General features: G+C 42.8%; 1 protein-coding gene across 1 annotated transcript in view; it reads right to left on the bottom strand.

Moving 5' to 3' along the window:
* The window catches only part of phlpp1 (PH domain and leucine rich repeat protein phosphatase 1), a 42,815-nt gene continuing 19,496 nt past the window's right edge, over window positions 1-23,319 (bottom strand). Inside the window, exons 2-17 of the mRNA XM_070844463.1 lie at window positions 16,954-17,150; window positions 15,747-15,872; window positions 14,768-14,916; window positions 10,893-11,039; window positions 9,422-9,649; window positions 7,583-7,785; window positions 7,113-7,173; window positions 6,363-6,458; window positions 5,674-5,829; window positions 5,125-5,325; window positions 4,439-4,601; window positions 4,190-4,320; window positions 3,742-3,855; window positions 3,162-3,356; window positions 2,783-3,011; window positions 1-2,671 (exon numbers count right to left, since the gene is read on the bottom strand). Of these exons, the coding sequence (XP_070700564.1) occupies window positions 1,349-2,671; window positions 2,783-3,011; window positions 3,162-3,356; window positions 3,742-3,855; window positions 4,190-4,320; window positions 4,439-4,601; window positions 5,125-5,325; window positions 5,674-5,829; window positions 6,363-6,458; window positions 7,113-7,173; window positions 7,583-7,785; window positions 9,422-9,649; window positions 10,893-11,039; window positions 14,768-14,916; window positions 15,747-15,872; window positions 16,954-17,150 (3,719 nt within the window). The 3' untranslated portion in view covers window positions 1-1,348. The remainder of the gene's footprint in view (window positions 2,672-2,782; window positions 3,012-3,161; window positions 3,357-3,741; window positions 3,856-4,189; window positions 4,321-4,438; window positions 4,602-5,124; window positions 5,326-5,673; window positions 5,830-6,362; window positions 6,459-7,112; window positions 7,174-7,582; window positions 7,786-9,421; window positions 9,650-10,892; window positions 11,040-14,767; window positions 14,917-15,746; window positions 15,873-16,953; window positions 17,151-23,319) is intronic.

The following is a 23,319-nucleotide window of genomic DNA, read 5'->3' as shown; positions in this document are numbered from 1 at the left end:
TTATATTCACAAATTTAAAATTTATTATACCAAAGACAGGAACATCTGTGTTGTCTCTTTTCCATGTGGATATATTTGTTTTACTGAACTTGACACAGTCATGCCGGTGATAACAGTTACTGTAGGAGGGAGGTGGGACTAATAGTAAGTCTGAATGTCCATGTAAGTGTGTTTGTGTATTTGTGCGCATGCATGCAAGAGTGCATGCAAAGATCTGTCTATTAGTGTTTATTAGATACAGTGATGACTACAGGACATCACAATCAAACAAAGTGGAGCAAACCATAGCAACTTTGTGTAGTTACATTGCATGGAATGTAGGGAGTTCTGGCCTGCAATTGCACATATACATTTTTATGAATATGTGTGTGTGTGTGTGTGTGTGTGCGTGTCGTATTTTTGTGTCTACTTTGTAAGATAAAGGGGGGGGCGGGGTGACACCTCCATAACAGCAAACTCTGTGTGAACCACACATCCTCCCCACCACTAAAACCTTCACCGACATACAGGTACGCAGTTCCTTTAAAAGCATCAGTATACAACATTTATCTTATTTACAATCATTGGAAAAAAAAAAAAAATCACCATTTCTCTCAGAGAAGATTAGTAAAAGTGACTGAGTCACCATAAAGAGTATGCAACTCCTAGGAGTTAGTATTTAAAATTTCTACAAAAAATTTCTATGCCATTTTATAGGCCAAGAGTCATGATTTACTGAAGAAATACAGTATTTTAAGTGCCCTATCTACAACAGTTAGGTGTGGTATTACTGGTGTACCATTCGACATAGTTCACTGATAATAAAAAGATTATGTGTCTCTGTTTTTAAAAAGTTCTTTCAGCAACTTCACTGATTTCACATTAAAAGATATGGTAAGTTCTTACAAAACAAACAAACAAACCATGGAATTGTTATCCATATTAACAAGTGTTGTGGCGAGCTAATGCTATTGCAAAGAGACTAGTGCTGATTACATACTCGGCTGGTTGTCTAATGTAAAAACAACGTTCCAGTCTGTGAGAAGGGCACAACCGTGGACACCAGTAGCTGTGTCCACAGGCTATTCAACGAGGTTGAGTATCATTAAAGGGCTCATTTGCTTGTTTCATTCTATGAGTTGCTTGGGTGAAAATGGGTGGAGCGGGTTACAGTGCATGGTTCTTCAATGATGTGGCTGTGGAGAGCGCAGAAGGCTGTTTAGAAAAAGCATGATCAAACTTTTTCCATGTGCATTTTACAGCCTCTTGAGGAAATATATGGAAAATCAAAGTGGTTAGGTCAATGGTAGGCTTCTGTGCATGCTGCAGCTGAGGCGGGAAATGAGGCTGTTGTTGTAGGTGTTGCTGTTCAGAGTGGGGTGTCGTAGTAGTCCGAAGGGTGATCGGTCCCAGGAGGCTTCTGCTGTTTCTGCTGATGCTGCTTCATGATTTCCTTCACTTCCTCCTCCAGCTCAGGCGGGATGATGAACTGGTCATCTGGGTCAGGCTGGGCTGGAGCCGTGAAGTAACCCCCAGACTTCTTAGAGGGAGCGTCAGCAGCCACCTCAATAAGGTTATGACTCTTTTCCTGGCGTGCCACTGAGCCATTAACCCTCCTCTTGCTTGCCAACTTTCCCCCGTCCCCACCTTCTGCTCCGACTCCCTGCCACGAATCTTCTCTCTCCAGCCCATTCTCAGCCTCACCAAGGCCCATGTCGACCGTTTCCTCCAGAGGCTCTGGGGTGCATGGCGGTGGAGGAGGTGGGGGAAGTGTCAGCAGGGTTCGCTCCTGGCTTGAGGATGAGGGTAATGATGCTTGGGGTGATGAGGAGGTGGAAGAGGGCTCTGCTTTGAGGCAGTGGACATCCGCCTCTACTTCCACACGGCTTCCATTAGAGAAAACTCCAGCGATGGGCTCTTCGTCCTCACTGTCCAGACCATTGTCAGACAGGGCACTGGAGAAGGTGGCACTAGACAGCTGCCTCTGGAAGGAGCCAGCTAAGCAGGCAGGATGAAGGGCACAGCAGCTACGGGCAGAGGGCAGCTCTGAACCTGGGAACAAATACTGGCAGGGCTGGGTGGTTGTGTGGGCCTGCTGGTGCTGTAGGGACAGCGAGTGAGTCTGATGGTGCAGGTGGAGGTGAGGATGGTGGGGCTGCTCGTGCAGCAGCACCAAGGAGCTCTGTGGTGGCTCGTCGGATGAGGCTGTGGAGCCCACCTCACTGCTCATCTCGCTGGTACTGATCTCACTGCTGATTTCACTGCAGGAGGAAGGTGGCACTGGGAGGGAGCCATCTGAGGGCCGCTCTTTGATGGCAGAGGACGATGGGGGATAGGGGCCCAAGCCGGGGCTGGGGGGAGGCTGGGGAGGCTCAGAACAGCAACATGAGCAGCAGTCTTCACTCACACTGAGCTGGACCACAACGGCGCTGAGGCTGTCTGTGCAGCCGTAGCCCTGCGCCAGCGTGCACAGCTTCTTAGCAGCTGCCAGGCCATCAGGGACGTTCCGAACTGCCTCTACAGCCTCGGTAGGAGACACAGCGTCCCATAGGCCCCGGCTACCCAGAATGAAGAACTCATCCTGGGGGGTGAGAGTGACAGTCTGCACATAGGGGCAAGGGATGACAGATGGATAAAGGAAGGAGTAGCCCATGATTCGTGTAGAATCGGTCACACCATTCACTTTGTTGTCCTGTGGAAAAGAGGATAAACATCAATGCAGTGATCACATCTAAAATCCCATTTACATTAATGCACTCCAAATAGATTTCAATGTGCTTTGGTTGCTTTCAAGGATCTCTACCTCAGTGATGATAGCCCTGTGCTGCCTGATCCTGCGGTATTCCTCCTCAAGCCCTACATTGTGAAGCAGAGACAGTGACAACGGCTTTCCGTCGCGGCACAGGATGGCCTGGCACTTGCCCACGTTAGCAGCTGTGAGTGTGAAACAGCCACCGGGGTCGGTGGGATCATGGCGAATGTGACACAAAGCTGCTGAGCCACCCAGTTTCTGCCCTGCAGTTCCCAGTTTTCTGTAGTGGCAAAAGAAAAGGAGGGAAGGAGAAATTTAAAACTATCATTTAATTGTTCACATTATATTCAATGCTGGAGATTAAAGATTTGCAACATATTACTGACGATTTGTAACAAAAGACGGCTGTAAAAAAACGCCTGTCGTGTACCTTTGCATGACGAGGAAGGTGTTGGTCATGTAATCCTCTTCGCTCTTGGTCTTGTGTAGTTCTTCCGCCAACACGTCATTCATTGTGCACTGCAGAAGGTAGGGCACTTCAACATTCCTGTCCCCATCAAACACACCGTACAGAGCCTCGCGACTTCCGCAGAAACTGTTTACTGAAAGAGCCGCCACACAGAGTCTGAAAAGAAAACAAAAGCGGGCCATAATGCCGTTGATGCGTGTGCTCAGTGAGGAAACAGGACACAATAACTCACATATTGATGCTCCACTGCTCCACACATCAATAACCACAGATTGTACATATGGAAATGTGGAAACGAGAAGTGGACTTGCTTTCATTTCTTCTTTAGCAAGCAACTGAGTTGGCAATTTAGCCCATACTGAGATATTTTGGCATATGAGTATGCATGATTCATGTTTTCAATAAGCACTGCTTCAATATTTCCTTCATTTGAGTCATCTGGCTTCAACAATGCGCATTCACAAGAGGTTTGGATTAGTCAGGCTTCACTGGACGACTGTGATGGTGGTTGTTTTTTCATCATTGGCTGAATTAAACTCACTTGTTTTTGACGCCTGAGGCCTCTGTGTAACCATGACTCCACACAGCAGGCCCACCAGATGTCTCATTCGACGAAAAGGTTGGAGGCGGATCAATACGGAAGCAGCGAATATTACTGAAAAACAACAAAACATGAAATAGATTAAATTCATTGTATCATGTAGAGGACACATAAGCTACTGGCAGTGTCCTATTCAGGGTATCTACTAAAAGGTGATCTCTCAAAAATGGCTAATTTACTTCAACTAAAAATGCTTTAAGGAGAAATTGAAAAACAGAAAAACAGTAAATAAACAAAAATGAAATTTGAAACACACTGGCAGAGAAAATGTTAAGCATGAAAAAAAAAAACTCCTGCAAAAGATTGGTTAAAGTTACATTTGTCACATCTACGTGAAGAATTGCGCCGCAGCTAAAGCAAAAAGACCTACAGAGAAATAATGACATACTTGAGCTGCTCGAGGGTCTTGTGGTCCAGGTTGAGACGGGGGTTTCCAGTGAGGTCCAGCTCCTGAAGCTTGGGAGGCAGATTCTCTGGCAGAGTGATCTCACTCAGCTCATTACAGCTCAGATCCACACACTGACAACGGGGAGAAAAGATGTGAAAACTCACAGACGTGCACATACGGTAGAGGCTCGGGGCCTCATTCATACTGTGCATTAAGACGCAGGGAGCAGCGCAATTACTACTGTCTTACTTTCATCTCCATCAGCTGCATGACCTCAGGAAAGACCTCGATGGAGTTGGAGTGGGCGATGAGTGTGTGCATTCGCCGGCAATTCATGATAGTGGTGGGCACAGTCTTAAGCATGTTTCCGCTCAGGTCCACCTCCTCCAGCTCCTCCAACTTGGCCATTTTACTGAAGAATTAAGGGAAAGGAATGGATGAGTTGAGTGTGTAAAATGATGACGTATTGATTAATCAAACAGCAGAAAATGAATCAACAAAAATGCGTTCATTAAACACGGAAATCTGGCCACATTCTGTGGTCCTAGCATCCCAGTTATGCAGATTTGACATTTTGAAGAATTGGTCTCTTGAAAATTGTCTTGGAAATCATTTAGTACCATTTTCTGATACTTTATAGTCTGAATAAATTAGAGCTATATATCCATGACATATCGGCATTGTTGTATATGTTAGCCAGTTAAGTACAAGAATGCAAAAAAGCCAATATTTTGTTACCAGATTGTTTTACCTCTCAATTATCACTATCAGTTTGAGCCTAAGATCTCCATTATCAGTTGTGCTCTAGTCTAAATGTATGAAACACTGATAAATAATGAACAGAGGAATCAATACTGAAAAGCCCTCATGTAAAATAAAGGTGAGTGAGAAGATAGAGGAGAAAATGACAGTCAGAGTGAATGTAAGTTCTTTACCTGGCCGGGAAAGTCTGGAGATGGTTGTAGGCCATGTGTAGGACACGAAGGTGTGTGTGGCCTGTTAGCATGGGTACACACTTATCCGTCAGGCGGTTATTGGTCAGGTAGAGTTCCTGCAGGATGCTGTGGCTCTCCTCTGATAGGCTAGATGGTGGCAGGTGCTCCAGCTTATTGGCTGATGCATTTACGCATCGTAAACTTAAAGTAAAAAAAAGAAAGCACAGACTCATTTTTGTGCCCCCTCCACAGAGAGACATGAAACATATTGATGAGTTACTTTGATTACAAAAGTTCTACATGAATTCCTGCTTCTGTGACCCCCATTAAAACCTCTCCCGCTCTTATCCTTGTACTGGTTGGTTGTTTTTTTATTTGCCATTTGTCATCCTTGCCCTTGGATATCTCGTCCTCGATTAAAATCCTACTCATAATTTCTGTCCTTCATCTTCATACAGCTGCACTTTTCCTACACTTAATCTTCTTGTCAGATGTCGGGTGCATTATCTAATGAAAGACAAATCACTTCCAGCTGATGATTAATGCTACCTGTCAGACTTGAGGAACAGGTTGCAGGGTAGCTCCATCAGTTGATTGTGCTGAACGTCTAAAACCTCCAGCAGAGGACGCTCCACTCTTTCAGGCAGGTTCTGCAACTGGTTATGTCCTGCACTCAGCTTCCTCAGACTGTTGCTGCACAACAACCTGCGACACGAAGAATATACAAATGGTTGGGTGCTAGAACATACAGCACAGTACAGTATGTATGCATGTATGTATGTTAGTATGTTTATGTAGATAGACGGACAGCAACATGTGGACTGTAATTAAAATAGAAATAGTACAGGAGGAGGATGGGGATGTGAAAACAGAAAATAGCAGCGCCTCTAGTGGAGCCCACAGCTGAAATTCATCATCCTGACACTTACTGGGTAAAAAATAAATCTGTAGACAATGAGAAGAGAGAAGAGAAAAGAGAAAAGCAGAAGGAGGAATGCCGGCAGAACCGATGCGAGGTACAGCTAAGAGGAGGAAGTGAGCAGCATCTGAACTGACCTTCTAAAAGGCTATATAAAGAGGAAGAGAATGGACGAAGCCTGTGGAGGTTACAGGCTATCTGTGTGATTTACGAGGCTCTATGGGGAATAGATGACTGGCCAGCAAAGGGCAGGGAGAATAATACAGCACTGTACTTCATTTACAGGCTTACAGACACATTCGCTGAGGGAGAGACTCACCGTGCCGGGAGCTCAGTGATGAGGTTGTGGCTCACGTCCAGAACTTCCAGTTTCTTAGCTTCACACAGCCAGTCCGGCAAGGACTCCATATGGTTCCTACAGGAGGAGAGGCGGTGATGGTGATGATGATTAATTATGTGCAGTTTGTTAAGCGGGATACCAAACATGGAATATAATGTATTGGGATGCTGCATGTATTTGAATTCCCAACAGTCCTGCTCTAGTAATCACAAGGCAGCAACTTCAGTCCTGGTTTGAAAACTGGCTTTTACATGTTTTGTAATGTTTCAGACTTTATCTTTAACAGGTGGTTTAAGTCTCCGATAATTTGTGTTTCAGCCACTCAAGACCAAAAAGTGGAAAAATTATGCAAAAATCAAAACATTTTCAAATAAATTCAGCACTTTAGTAGCTGCACTCCACGCCTCTTTTATTGACCACAAAGAAGTACAGTAGCCTTTCTTTCACATACCAATCAAAGGTGAAAGGTCAGGACTGGCACGGTTAAAGAGTGACAGCTGTTTAACATCGAAGACCTGTTTACCAGGAATTTGACTGTGCATTTACAAGTCCTTTAAAACAATTTTTCTTTCTTTCTTTCTAGGGCAGAGCGGGTGTGCTGTAAATGAGCTACATTTTCAAAATACTTTTTCCAATTAGAGCTGCATTCCTTTGTGTGTGTGTGTGTGTGTGTGTGTGTGTGTGTGTGTGTGTGTGTGTGTGTGTGTGTACTTTTGGGATTTTTCTCACCTCGAGATGTCCATGTAACTAAGATTGGAGGGCACAGGACTGACATCCAGTTGTCGTAGCTCTGTAGGGAGAAATCCAAACACATTAACCTACAGCAAGGACAGACACGGTCTGTTACAAAAGCAGGTAGATGGAAAATGGAGGGGTACGTTTGGGAGGGGGGGTTTGTGATGACAAGCTAGAGAGGGATGATGGAGAGGGACAATGAGACTGCGGCACTGATGAGAAAAATTATCGTGAGAGAGAGGGGAGCACGGGGGGGGGGGGAATAAAATTATATGGGAAAAGAAATGAGTGACATCTGTGAGATATAAACTGTATGTTACAGGTTCAGCGACACAGATTCATGTCAGCAATTTCCTTTTAGAAACCAGTGAGGTGGTGGTGAGGTGAGAGGGACGGGAACCTGTCTTTTCAAAACTGCATGACTGCCCTAGCAGAGAACATGAAGTCGTGCGTGCCAAACCCACCGTTGTTGGATGCGTAGATGCCTTTGAGTAAGCAACCCTTGGCCTTGAGGCTGGTGATGCAGTTCCTCTCGCAGTGAAGCACCTCAAGTCTGGGGAACACTGAGGCGTCCAGGTCCGTCAGCCTGTTATCCCTCACATCCAGCTGAGTCACGTGCCTCAGCAGGTCAGGCTCATCTGGCACCATGCTGGAGATTTTATTCAACCTGACAGAGCGAGCAGGGAGGAGGCAGAGGTTCAGCTCCAATTGGATCAGGTTGAACTGCACAGGCTGTGGCCTTTCTTGTACGGCAGGGAACATGCCTTAGGTGATGGCTGATATATTGTGCAGCTTCTTGAGTACTCAATTGTACTGTGCACAACACTGATGAAGTGGTTTTTGATTTACAGAGTGAGTGGTGAATTTGCTACGCTGTCAATGACCATTCTGTCACCTCATGATGACAAAGCATTTAATTATCAGACACATAAAACAAAAATTAATATATTATTCTGTTCATTATTCTATTCATGAACAAACACCAGAATTTGGTTTACTATATTCAAACTAACAGCCAATCCCAAAACCCTTTTTGTCATGATTGACAGGCATAGACTTTAGGACTAAATGAGGCGGTTTAAAGTATTGTAATTAAAGAAATGCTGTCACTGAAATAAAAATGGTCTTTTTTCGAAAAGAGGTATTTTGAATTAAAAAGCACTGGAATTAAATAAAAGTGAAACTCTGTTACTGTAAAAAGAAGCAGAATTTCATAATATCGACTTTTAAAAATTGAAAAAATGCTCATTAAATTGATCAGGGCAGCAAAGTATTATTTTCAATTTCCATTAATCTGTCAGTATTTCTTTCAGTTAACTTCATTAATTCATGATCATTATTAATGACTCATTATTTCCCAAACCTGAAGATGACTTGGGGATCTAATGAACAGTTCAAACTCAAATAGCAAATTCTCACGTTTGAGAAGCTCAAAACAAGAAAAGTTTAGCATTTTTGGTTGAAAAGTGACTAAAACAATGTATGTTTAATACAAATTGTTGTTGATTAACTTCTGTTGACTCATCTAAAGTTTAAATAGTTGATTAAGCACTTAGTCAATTGACCAATAACTAATCAGCAACAATTTTGATAATAAATGACTAATTTTCGGTACATTTCCATGGGAAAATTCTAAAAATGTGCTGTGCTCTTATATGAGAATAAACGGAGCATCTTCGTGTTTAGAATTGTTTTTTTTTTCATGCATTTTAAGAAGTCATCTTTGCCCCTGAGAACTTGTTTCAAGCATTTTTCACTATTTTACAACATTTTATAAACCAAACGATTATTTCAAAGAATAATATTCAACAGAAATATAAGTGAGTTAGAGTCCTAAACTTCTTGATTAATTAAAAAAGAGCTGCAGCACTGACAAAAGAATAAGAACACATCCTCATCAGAGATGCCACGTGATCTTTGCCCAAACAGGTGAGAATGCTGGGAGACGTATTTACTGACCTTGTCTAAGCAAAGCCAGAGGGAGTGAAGTATTAACTGGTAAAATAGTGCAAGTCACTCTTTGCAAACAGTGGGAAGACACCTGATGGAGACACTACAAGCAAATGATTTCCTGATTCCGTGCTGTCTGACAGTCTGCTCGTGTTTTGGCTCCGTCTTAGTGTTTTTGTTTGCATCATTAGTGGGATTACAAGTGTCAGTGAGTACATCGCCTCCGACAAGCATGACTGAGGACTTCAAGTGGTGCATGCTCTTGACAAAATGCTATCGCAAACCCCCCTATCATAATCTCCTGATTGTGACTTTCTTAAATATTGTTTAATGGTCTGCCTGCATCGCTGTACCTCAGATCAATGTGTTTGACACGGAGGAGTCTGAAATTCTGCAGGGTGAGTGTTTCGAGGTTGTTTCCAGCCATGCACAGCTTCTCCATGGAGGCCAACTGCTCCAGCACCTGGGGCACGTGGTTGAACTGGTTGAAGGACAGGCCTAAATAACTCAGCCTCTGGAGGGAACCCAGCTCACTGGGAAGCTCATCTAGACTGTTGCCGTCCAACAGGAATGTCTGCAAACTGACAGAGGAACACGAGATTAAACAAATGACCCATTCATGAAAGAGGTGATTTTAACAAAGAGTTTTGCTTATTTGCTCAGGATCAGTGATGTTGTACCACCTAGAACTTGTTAAACAATTTCAGCATTCATAATCAGTGCCCTTAGTGTCCAGCAGATGGCAGTAGCAGCATTAATACCCTGCTGGCCACTTGAGGAATTTACAGGCATACCAGATCATTCCTGCAGATTAACTTCTCATATAGCCTTGTCTCAACCCACACACCTGTATGTCAAGTTTCAAATGAGGTTTAAAGCACTAAGCACTAACATGCTGTCCATATGTCAGTACTGACCCTGCTAATAAATAACTCCCTTAATCTATGTATTCACTATTGCCATGGTGGGGTAAATTGGACCAAATAATGCACACATTATCAAGTTTTATTCAACTTTTTAAAATTCTTCCCATCTTCTTGAAACTGTAGGCCTAGAAATAAAACCTGGAGCTGACAGAGTAAAAATGTACACTAAGTACTTTTAAAAAGTGGCATTCAATGGTCCTCAAAAGAAATGCAAGATACTTTATCAACTTTCCAAGGAAAAGCTCAAGTTTCAACGTACAAAAGGAGATGATCAAAACCAGATTGTACACAACTCCTCAATAAAAAGCTCAACAAACCTTTCAAATGTCAGTTTACATTAATTATTTTTCAAACAGCCAAGTAAGAAGAGGGGACTGGATCAGCTATTAAACAGACTGGGGGACAGGCCATGACTAAAGCAAAATGACACAGGCAAGCACCACACATGACCTGTGCAAGCTGTGTTGTTGTTTGCTCACATGCTGAAACTAGAGAGGTACGCCATGGTGGTTGTTATGCCATGTGCTTGTTGCTAGGTAACTCCAACATTTGGCTACGTAAACTTTTGACTCACAAACTGGCAAAAATACGGATGCTGTGTGAAAAGGTTTACCGACTTCCCAGACCTGAGATGGCATCAACGCAAGCAAGCATTGGCTCCAGTTCAGCAGAGAAGACCAATATAATACGTGAAAGAGTTGGATAATTACCAACATAACAAGCCAAAAGTAGGGATCACTAAATTAAACGCCAAAATCAGAATGAATAGTAGAATAACCAAGAAAGGAAGAGCAACTCAAGTGGATTTAGAACAGGGCTACAATATGCCTGAACTTCAGATTCAGGTATGTTCGGCCTACATCAGGCCGGTATCCCCAATAGCCATTCTGTTACTTACTTGGTCATGGCTCCCACGGAGCTGGGGACAGAGGCCAAGTAGTTACAGCTGAGGTTGACCTCCGTCAGTGTGGGGATGTCACAGATGGCCAGAGGGAACTGACCAAGGTGGTTGTTGGACAGGTTGAGGCTCCGCAGACGAGAAAATCTGGAAATAGAGGGCTGAGTATTACTGACGAATTAGGAAAAGAGAAGAGAGGAGAAAGAGTGATGTGAGTGTGTATGTAGTTGTATCTTGTCAACATGAATATTACAAGAGAGAAGAAGATATTCATAAATATATTAATGAATATATTCATGGGAAATGGAGCCAAGCTACAAAGCTACATATAGCTTATACAGAATTTGTTTAATTGAAAAACACATGGTTGGATTCAACACACCCATAAACAAAGCCTTCCTTCACTGTAGGACTAAACCATCACATTTGATTGTTGAGCAAACAAGTGCAGCATTGACGTCTGTGTTGTTCATTCAAACAACAGTGACCAGTGGCATTTGGCATGGTGTCCTATGGCAGAGCGGTGACCTTCAGAGGGGTTAGCCCCTCGGGGAGGGAGCCAAGGGACCAAGGTGAAACAGGGAAAAGCACTCTGTGTCTTTATTTATCCATTTACACACATACAGACACACATGCAACACACTTTCACCTATCATGTGCACAGAGAGAGCAGCTATGGCAAGCCTGAGATGAGCAATGCGCTATATTAGCACCACAGGCTGGAGCAGCTGCTTAAACTGGCACTACTTGATGTTCCTCCCTATGTACACACACACACACACACACACACACACACACACGCTCACAGTATATCATGGTGACCGAGAAAAAGGCAACTGAGATGTCAGAGCTATTGATTAGGGTGGCCAAGTAATTCCAGCTGAGGGTGACTCCTGCAGGCAGTGGGTGGGGGGTGTGTGGGAAAATGTCATTCTGCCATTAAATCAACCTCTGTAATCTGCTGAGTAATGCTCATACGCCCCCCCCAAAAGTCTCTCCTGTGTCTGTGTCATGCTGTCCCATCATCCCATGCCTTGCTGTGTACTTCTGCCCTTGTGTATCTGAAGTTGCACTAATCATTTTAATTAACAATGGATTAAATGAAAAGATTTTGCTCAAACTGACAAGCCCACAGAGAATTACAACACAAATATGCAATTCTCCCTCAGATCTTTTAGCTCATCGTCTCTGTTTTCCACATCACAACTCTACTCTCATCAACCTCATTTCCAGCCATGCTCAGCACCAGCTGATGAACATAATGGAGCTTCTAGCGAGCTAAACACAGACAATTTTCAGAATCAAAAACAGAGCCAAAAGCAAAGTGAATGAGTGAAATAAAGATTAAATATATTGGTCTTACATTATTCAAGTGAACAAGACAGCAAATTAAGACTAATGCTGCTCTGGGTCTGCTGGACGAGTAAATTGGCAACTGTTTGCCAACACATTCACCATAACAATTTCATAAAGTGATAATATATCGTTTGATTTACAGTTCGTTGCACAAAACCCAAATGATCAAAATAGCCTGCTAATGCGGGTTTAATGTAGGTTTTTAGCATTAAAAAATTCAAGCTAAAAGAGCCTTTTAGCTTATTTTAGCTCATTGTGTTCTGGCTCATAACCCCACTATCGTCAACCTCAAATCTGGCCTTTATCGTTTAGTTGCTCGGCTCTGATAAAGCCACTGTTGGCAACAACTGGTCAACATAGTGGAGCATTTAGTGACCTAAAAAGCTGGATATTTTTTCAGGAGTTGGTGAGGAGCAACCGAAAGCTAAAGGGACAGTGAATATTGGCCTTTGATTCATTAGATGAACAGAAACTCTAAATGAACGCTAATGTTGCTTTGTGGCGGCTGAATGTGTAAATGAGCAAATGCACTTTCTCACCATATAGACTTTTATGAAATGATAATATGTCAATATTGGGTTTTTTTTTCAGCTTCAACAATCAATTAATGCAACTTTTACCCTTTCACTTGGCCTTATTTACCCCCTTTTATCTCATATTAAACCATTCCACCAGTATTCTGTCCAACTTTGCTCCCTCTCCTTTTCCATCTCCCTTCATTTCCATTACTTTTATGTCCTTCGTAACTTGCTACTCTATCATACATATGTAAATAAACAGGCCAAAGGTTCAATCATATGCATGGAACATCAGATATTCCCCACAGTGTGTGGTGACCTCTGTCTCACAGAGAGATGCATGGTGGGAAGGAAGCCCCATGCCAGAGGAAAGAGCTAGTATCCCGGACAACTGATTATGCATATCTGATTGGCAAATCACCCACCAGTTAGTATTTGGCCAGAGAGAGAAGAGAGAGGAGGGGAAAGGCATGTGGCAGGTTCACACATTCCATTCCTCTTGGAAAAATACAAAGCACTCTGACCCCGTGTAAGATGTCAGAGAAAGCCGGTGTTTATACTGAAACAAAAACAGACTCTCACACAACCGTCCACACCAAAACACACGCACCCACATTCATGGAGGCTGCACACAGAGTACTACTGGTATGCACACAGAGTATTATTGTTCTTGACTCCGGCTTTTTTGACTTCAGTCTCTCAGGGGCAAAGCGAGTACTCAAGTAACTTCGCTACATGTTTCTGTCAAAACGGCTCTATTTTCAGCTAACTATTCATCTCTTTCTCATTACTGACCTCTTTTCCCGTCATGCTGGGTCAAATGCGGATGAGCCTACTTAGATTTGGCAAGGCTAAATGAATGCTATCTTGCTTGACCAGCAGGGGAGCTGTGCATTACTCACTCAGATTTAAAAACTAGTTCTTTCCCCCTGGACATCGTCTTTTTAGCCACCAGTCATTATTCAGAAATAAAAAGATGATTGAATAAAAAGGCCGTGGTGGAGCAACACAAAATCCTGACATCCTTCTCATTCATAATTTTCTCTCAGGACGACACACAGGCATGCAAGATTGCACATGCACAGTCACACATACCCAAATACATATTCCTGTCAGTGCAGTCATCTAAAAAATGTATGCCATACTGTGTCAAGACTTTGGAAGCACTAACCCCTAAATCTGTAGCCTGGAGACACCTCTTCTGTTGCATAATGGCAAGCGGCTCTCTCTCTCCCTTTCACATATACAGACACACTCCATTCTGAAACACTGCTGACACATACTCATGCATCAGATTTACAAATTTACTCACTTAAATGGTAAATTTGGCAAAATTCTTATGAGATTGTGACAGGCATGCACATGCAATACTGTGTATATGAATGCAAATAAATGTGGGCGCGCACACGCACACACACACACATACACACACACGCACGCACACATACGTCTTGGCTGTGGGCTTTAATCTGGGACCATGATAAGCATGCAGCAGATGGTGCCCACAGAGAGAGAGAGTGACGGAGGCCAGGCACATTAAAAGCTTCCCTGCAGACACATCTACCCTTCTGGGCTCTGGGCTCGTTTGGCCTAGCCTGGTATAGCACAGCCCTGGCTAGCCTTTTTGGTCCCTGCATGCCAATGGCCTCGGTCCTAGACTGCTCAGGTCGATGGCTTGCAAATTGCAGGCGGAGGCCAAAGCTGTCCAAACCAGCCAGCCATGACCTGCTGAGTCTAGGGAAGCCTCGCTGTCTAAGTGTCTCGTCTGTCTTCTCCTATACAATAGCACAGCCCAGCACCTGTTGTGGCCAAATTATGCTAAGCTTTGCTAAACCTCCTCAAGTCTCATCTTGCCCAAACCATCCAACAAATCCTTAAACTGTTTCTTCCACCTCCTGAAGTCCATCCACCCCCTCGTTGTCTTTCACTTCTTCCTGGCCCTTCCCCTCCTTACAGTTTAGCCTCAGGTGTGTTTACTATAGATTTACAATGGCATTGTACCTCTGCAGCTGCTGCAGCCGCTGGTCTGCAGGCAGGAAGTTGTGTTTGAGGTTGAGGTGGGTGAGGTCCTGGCTGTAGAAGAGGTTGGGAGGAAGTTGCTCCAGGCTGCAGCAGGACAGATCCACTGAGTTGATTCTCTGGGACACCATCTAGACGGAGGCGAGGGGGTGTGTGGGGAGGAAAACAAAGAAGAGTGGCGAGGTATCAGAGACAAAGAAAAACATGGAGTTAAACAGGATTATCTCTTCCACACAAGACCTTACTGGTTTACTGTGTGTGTGGCTTGCTGCAACGGGGTCAAATGTCATTCAATGGCCAATCTTCTTAGGATTAGAGAGTCAGGAGAAGTCGAGGGAAAAGTCCAACTGGTTAGTGATGTAACATGACACATTACATCATTGTGTAATCTAATAAACTGCAGGTGCGTAGAGCAGTTAACTTGCAATCATTTGTTAGTCAAACTGCATAAGCTGCCATCTAAAACGAATTGACAGCATAAATTTCCACCTCATCATAAAGGAGAAAATCTACAGTTTGTTCTACTCGAGCTTTTCAGAGTGGAGTTAGCTAGAGGCTCAGCAGTCGTCACCGTGGCACGTGCTGCTTCTATCCAGGCTTCTATTCTGAGTGGCCCTCTGGGTGCTGGTGACATGCATGTCCCTGTTAATATTTAGAAAAGAGGTTTTCTGGCTATGGCCTACTTGAGTTCAAATGAGAGAAAGGAAAGAGAGCCATGAGTGGTATTTATGTGTGCGAGCGCACCCAGAGAAACTACTACTACAGAGTGGACAGCAGAGAAATATGTGTAGTTTTTCAATCCACTCAGCTCATACGGGCAGTGGGGCCACAGTGGGTGCAGTGCCATATTTCCATACTTGCAATCACACATGTTCTGACATACATTGCAGCTGACCCGTAAGTAGCGCCTCGGAGCATATGCTTTCTTTTGCTAACTCTCATGCACATGCACACACAGTACCTTGGCAGCATGTCTGTGCCAACGCAGGTGCTCCGTGAAGCTGTCAAAGCTGACGTAGTAGGTTTGACTCTGAGGCCCTGCAGAGCTGAAGGCCAAGCAGTGATTGTGCTTCTTCACCTCCTCCACCTGCAGTTCGACAAACACAGGAGTGGCATCACAGTCTGAAAAACTGAAATTTCTGGTCCCCCTCAGAATATAAATAATAACCCTGTGTCATGAGTTAGTCATGAAGTATAGGAAACAGAGAGGAAAAGCTGACATATGGACGTCTCAATAGATTATTTCTTATTTGAAACTGCTTCCGTTCAAGGGAATAAGATCCTGAATGGCTGCAGTGTAGCTAAATTCAGTCAACCAGAAGCACACTCGTGAAAAAATACAAGGCACGCATGATCGTATAATGAACTCATGTGCGTGGCATGAGCAAATGTTACTGTATATGAAATTGCTCTTTAGACACGCAGAGTCACACACATTTAAGCACATGGTCTCCGTGAATGAATGGCTGACTAGTTACAGTGTCTGAATAGAATACTAGCACGCATACACACCATGTCACCACACTCAGGCACATGCAAAGGCAGTGTAAGGATAAATGGTTGACTAGAGGTCATGTGTTGTGCGTGAAATGTTTATAAACGGGGTGTGGTTGGGTATGGAGTGTCCTTTGTGTCAGGCAGATGGATTGAAGGCGCTTTCCAGGCAAGCTTATTTAGTGGCCTTGCAGATACTCAGATCCATAAAGCCATAAACGGATAAAGGTCACTTTTAGGTGATACTTCAAACAAGTAGAGAAAAATACGGTGACTTGAAAGCTGTAGTGATCCATTACACAAAACATTACAGTATGTCTTGACTCCAGATTAGAAGTGCAGAATACTGAAAACATTTGGACTATTAAAACATGACTCACACTATTTCTGTTTTACCTTGGGCTAAAATGAACAAAGCACGAATTATTAATGGATGTCACATTAAAGGACAAACAGTTGTTGAAGGTGAAATGTCATCAAGGACAAACCTCACAGTCAGGGAGACATTTGCAGAGGGTAATAAGAGTGATTTTTATCAGGTCACTATCTCCTGATGTGACATTGTGAGTTTATGATCCAGAGCATAATTTACATACAATTATCATAAAAGAGAAAGACAAAAAACAGATAACGAGAAGGCAGTTGTGCCCTGTTGTGGTGTGACTTAGACATACTTTTCCACCAATGAGCGGCAGGATGTGCATCTTCCCCGTCTGGCTCTCCTTGACAGAGGAGACGATGAGGCAGGTGCCGCACAGGATGACTTGCCGTCTGGTCCAGCGGTTGACCGGTAGCTGGAGCTTCCCTTTCCGAACGTTGTATGTCCCTGACAGCTGGACTCGCTCTGAGCTCTCGATGCTTTGGGGCTTCCCTGGAACAAAGAAACAGATGCAATGCCACTTAAGAATATGTAAAATCAAACCAAACAAGATTAAGAGTGTTCAGCCATGCTAGCAGCCCTGTGAGACTGTACTTAGTCTCAGTGGTGCTTTGAATTAAATGCCAATGTCAGCATGCTAACATGCTAATGCTTAGTGGGTATAATGTTTATCATGTTCAAAGATTAGCATGCTAACATTTGAGCAAATTGAGCAAATGATGATGACGAAACGTAAAGGGATCAATGTTCTTATGTTAAATTTCATGGCAATCCATCAAACAGTGTTACGACATTTCACTACAAAACACAAAAGCCAGCTTCATGAAGGTGCTATACAAAAAGTCAAGGAATCACCAGTCATTAGGATGCATCATCAGGGGACCGTGAATGTCTGTAAAAAATTCTAAGACAATCAACAATGGATGTTTCACTAAACAGGTGAAAAACTAATCTGTGCTATATAATGTCACAAAATGAAAAATATACCCGCAATGATTAGCAGGAGAGCTCAATCACAATACCATCACAATGCTGGGTTAGCATAAGATCTTAATACATTCAGCATGACTGCCAGCCTTGAATGTCCTACTTTGCACATGAAATTGAATGGTGTGGATTTGCATTCAGAGCAGCTCTACATTAATAGAGCATCAAATTCAATACCAGGTGCACCTCTTCTAAATTGTGCTCTTACAGTTTCTGAGCTTCCCTTATTCAGTTTTACCCAGCTGTCTGCCTCCTCTCCGTGCCCTGTTCTCTCGCTTCACCGCCAGCCTGCAAAACCTGACAGTCAGGCTGCTTATCAGGCGTTCTGTCAGCCAGCCTGTCTTATCGTTCTGTCTAAACATCCACCTGCTTTCTGTCTACCTCCACCTCCGCAAAAATCTCCCCGGGCTGGCATGCTCTGTCCTCCCCCTGTCGTTTCTCTTCTATCTGTCCGGCTGCCTGGCGTTAGGTTTCTCCATTCTATCTATGGTTTTATATTTTTTGCTCACAGCATGTTTAACCTCCGTGTTTTCCCATTCGGCCAAGAGATTCATGCTGTGGTTTACGAAGTTTTTCCTTTCCAAGCGACAGATGGCCTTAGAAAGTGTCTCACATCCTGTGGCCTACTGTAAATGCATCCATCTTGCACTGTCTCTTTCACACATATTTCACTTGACTCCAAACACACAGACCGAAGAGGAGGGGGTGAGTTAAAGTGAGGAAGAAAGAGTCAGTAGGGTAAGCAAGTGCGAACTCGCATACACACTCAATTGCTTTAAATAATTCAGATCTTTCACATGCCAACTGTAAAACTAATGCAGTGGAGTACTGTACTGCACACTGCTCTCATCCAACATGCTCAGCAGATTTTAACATTCTGACCGGAGGCCTACTTATTTGAGCTGATGTGGCTAAACCCGAGGTCTCGACCAGGCATACATATTTTATTCTAATGATTGTCACTAACATATACGCAGCGGAATTCACCTTGTTCAAGAGTCAGTTTTACACAATCTGCCTATAATTTTTTTTTTTTTTAAACAAGCACAGCCACTGAGCCCTGACCTTTCCTCTGTGCTACAAGGTAATCTTGTGTTCACAGCAGAATCAATAGCCTAGTTTGCAAAAGGATATTTGCTTTGACAAAATGCTGAGTGTGTAACATGACACACTATTGTTAAATGTTGATCATGAGTCATGTTTGACTACAAGGGAGGGCTGTGTTGGTATGCTTAAACAGCACAAACTATCATACAAACTGAGAGGGCATGCAGAATAGCCTCTGAACAACTGTACAACATGCAAAGATGCAGCAAAATTGTTGATTATAAAGTTACACATGTCAGATCTGATAAACAGCACGTGTAACATAATACCGAAATCTAGCATCAATGCTTATTCCATATGGAATATCAAACTCTTGACACGAGTGGGTGGTTCTGGGGAAAAAGTTGTGTCTCTTACTCCTTTAAGTGAAGGACTATTTATAAACCCACCTAAAGGCAATGCCCACTTAAATATGGTAACATAATAGCCATAAAATGTTTTATGTAGCTAACACTGTGCACAAAGCTGTGAAGCTCTCTATAATATACTGTATATGATCATCTAAGTAGCATGAAAGCACACTTCTTGTTCATAATTTCTCTCTGTGCTGTGGCAGTCTGCTTTGACTTCACTGCAGTAATCAAAAGCTGGCAGTCGTAAGTTAAAGATAAATGCGTTTTAGCTAGTGCAATATATGAGACCTGTGCTATTCCAAATTCGTTGTTCTGCGAGTTAAAAATTCTGCCGAAATTCCATTTGGCATTACATTATTAGAAACTTCCTTCGAATATTTGAATAAAAGACATGTTATGTTTGTACTTTTTACTGATCTGACCTCATTAAAGTCCTCACAGACATATTCATTAAATTCCATGAATTACACATTTGTACTGCTCCTTATCCTTCTTTAAAATGGGACAGAGAAATATCTGCAAGCTACACAAAAAAAAGTTCTGTTAGATTTGTACCAAATCCTAACAGAACGATAATTGTGACTTACACTGTTACGACTTTAATGGCTTTGATGGCTACATTCTTTGAAGGGCCATAAACAGAGTTTTTGTTCATGTCCATGTCTTTTTTTTCTTACCAACGCTGCATCTAAAAACTGTCCCTTCTCTGTCCTGGTCCCCCTCCCCTCCACTGTCGATCTCCATACTCATTTCATTGCTTTTAGGGAAACAAATGGAGTGCGCATGGAGCGAACAAAGCCTCAGATTTCAGCTCTCATTTAAGGGTCATCATTACCATCCACTCTAAATGAAAAGCTATTAAATTACTGGGCATTTGTATCATTTTGAGTATGTGTACGCTCATGTGTGATGTGTGTAGGTGCTGGCTGGTAGTAAAATGCAAAATGTTTATTTATTGTTTGGGGAAATGAGAGAGAGTGAAGTGGAGAGTGGAAGAAACAGCTACAAGAAAAAAAGAGAACAACCACAATCATAATCAAGGCAAAGTTCATACAGTTTGATCAAATATAAATTGATTTCTAAATTATTATTATTAGGAAATTAAACTATCCATTAAATTTTGCTTGGCCACTTCCTGGTACAAATTTGAACCAGTGCACATTGTACACACAAATAGCTTTACTAGGCGACGGATTAATAGAACAGGTGTCCACTTTCATTTTCACTTCCAAATAAGTGGTGTAGATAAGCGAGGTAAAAATTAGGACTGAGGTTTCCTCTAACGTGGGGAAGGAAAGATAAGGAGATGAGATAAGGAAGCGAACTGAATTGATAAATGCCATTTACCAGCAAGTACCTAAAAAAACCTTAACACATAGCTTTAATATTAAAACATTGTTTAATATGTCAATCACGTTGCTATTTAGATACGCTATACGTAATATTTACTTGTATTAAGTACATGAACTGTGACTAATATTATTTATCTGCTCTAAAATCAAATAAAAAGGAAAAAAATAACGCAGCATAACAGGTACAACTAAATCTTAAATTCCACATTACCACCAAAATCAACAATATCTTAGGCCAAATGTTATCGTCCACCAAAATTCATCCAAATCCAAATGTGATATCTTGCTAACAGAGAGACAAAGCGACTGGTGACTGAACAGACTGGTTACCCCCTTCCAACTTCGCTGGCTGGCAGAGGTAACCAGCAGGCACATATTTTCATGATTGAGCTGAGAAAGAGGGTATGTGTTGCATTAGACAAATTATTCACAAGCTTTTAGCCTCAATATGTCACATGGGCATATTCCTACTATTTTTAGGCCTTTTGTTGGAATGCGCTCTCTCCCACACAAGCATATGCACAAACACACGCACCCTAATCTTCCCCTTGCTGACATCCACACACACACACACACATACATACACTGACACAGTGACAGTGATTAACCATCTCCATATGTGCATCCATATAATTGCCCCCCACCCCCACCCCACTGAAAGTTTGATGGACCAAAAACAGCAAGAGACTTTACAGAGGAAGAACAATACAGACAGCCTGAGTGGACTACTTTTGTGATAAGAGAAGTCTGAAAGCTCCTCCTGTATGGATGGTGCCATTTGCGACCATCTCATATGGACGTGTGATGACTGGATGGAGGCAAACGTCTCAGTCTGGCCATGGGAATGCTCAGTGGAGGAAGCAGGGAGATGGGTGGGACTCCCACGTGAGCATCCTGTTTACAGGGGTGGGCCAGAGCAAAGCAGGATCTCTCGGTAACCATCCAATAAGGGAAGGAAATTGCCAGAGACAGTTGCTATATTCCAAACGTATGAACAACAGGCCACCTACACTGGAAATATTTTGAGCAGCAATGATGTTAGTCATGGTGGTCATCCCATAATCTATGAGTAATGCATAAGATGTGAATTTAAAAATAATAGACAGGCCCTTCAAGGTGGGTGGGTTCATGTGCAGTAAGTCATAGTCTATTCCTAGACCTACTGTACGTAGGAGCAGGAGTACTACAGTGTGTGTGTGTGTCTGTGTTGGTTACTGGTGATGGCTTCCTTCCTTTTTCCCAAAGCTCAGGAAAAGAGCGTTTCCCCTCCATACTCAATACTTCAGAGTACCCATGTGCTCAACACCCCTGCTGCTCATGTACACACACACACACACACACACACACACACACACACACACACACACACACACACACACACACACACACACAAATAAACACAAGCTTGTACAAGACCAATAAGCAAGAGTGAAAACGACATACATATACGATATTAAAAAAAAAATTCTTTAACTCAAAATCAAAAACTTCTGTCACTCTCAGAGAGAACCAACAACTAAATCTAAAGTTATCAAAAGTTCTCTCAGCCTTGAGTGGCTTTTAAACATACAGAACAACCTAGTTGCTCAGTGCAAGTGTTAATCATATAAATTCATGCTACCATTAGTCTTGCTTCCTACTGATAAACTATGTTAATTTGCATTGAGCAAAAACTTTCACAATGATAAAATGATACATCCTCAAAACTATTTTAGTGCTATGATAATATGTCTTACATGGTAGCACGTTCCCATACTAATGGGGAACTGGAACTATGCGTTTTCAGTTCAAGTATGCAGTATGCATATATGCAATATAATATATGTGGAGTTTTTTTTTTGCAAAGTCGACCACATTGACAAGGAGGAAACACCTCCTGGCTGCTTAACGTAGTATTCTGAACTAATGTTTCCACTGCCAGGCTGCGAAACTGCCTCCCAGATGCCCTGCTGCCCCCGTTATCCATCATTGTTAGTGATCAGTACCCAAGGCCAATCTCTCTCCATCTATCTCCCATTAAACAGATCAACGCTTCTTTCCTCTGGCTCTTCTCAGTAATAACAAGGACACATCGCTGGTTAATCATCCTGGCCAGCTAAATGCAACCTGACATCCGCACACCTCCACTACAGGACTGGGCATGCCGTACCATAGGGCATCAGTGACCCACATAAGTCACATCGGAGCACAAGCATGCATAGACACATACTTGCTTTTTCTATAGGCAGTGACAGATGTGATGCACCGGATGGCAGGAATACTTCTGAGCCTATACTGGGCTCTTGTACCAGTTTTTTCTACATATTTTAATGTGTTTCAACTGAAGCATCTAATTAAAGATCTAACTATTAAGAAGCTAAAATCTTTTAAAAAAAACTTAACACATAATAGAAAAAAATATGTGCAGAGCTGGAGATATTAACTTACAAACAGCAAACTAGTTGAGGAAAGTTGGTGTGGAAGGGAAATAGAAATAAGTGCAAGACAGAGATGCCAGCTGTTACTCTGCAACACAAATAGCTTTACTGTCCCTGTGTTACAAATACACACGAGCACACACGTACAATGTTAAAAGGCATCTACTTAAAGGTGCGTATTAGCAGGAAAGGGTGAGCTTCTCACATCTTAAATCACTCTCATTCTCTGAGGATGACTTGAGGTGGTTACTCAGATCTAAAGTGACAGGCCGTGTTAAGCCAACTGTCTGCTCAGGCAGGAGTCGACGAGCCTTGCTGAAAGGTGACAAAGGCCACCGTGGGTGATAGGCTGCTCACTGGACTCACCTAAGCACTCCACATCCTCGCATTACACTTCACCTGTCTGCCCTGCCTTTGGCAGGGATGCACATGTTAAACTGTGAAT

Source organism: Pempheris klunzingeri, chromosome 15 (genome assembly GCF_042242105.1).
Source record: "Pempheris klunzingeri isolate RE-2024b chromosome 15, fPemKlu1.hap1, whole genome shotgun sequence".
Taxonomy (NCBI): Eukaryota; Metazoa; Chordata; class Actinopteri; order Acropomatiformes; family Pempheridae; genus Pempheris; species Pempheris klunzingeri.
This window is presented reverse-complemented; position numbering and strand designations above follow the sequence as displayed.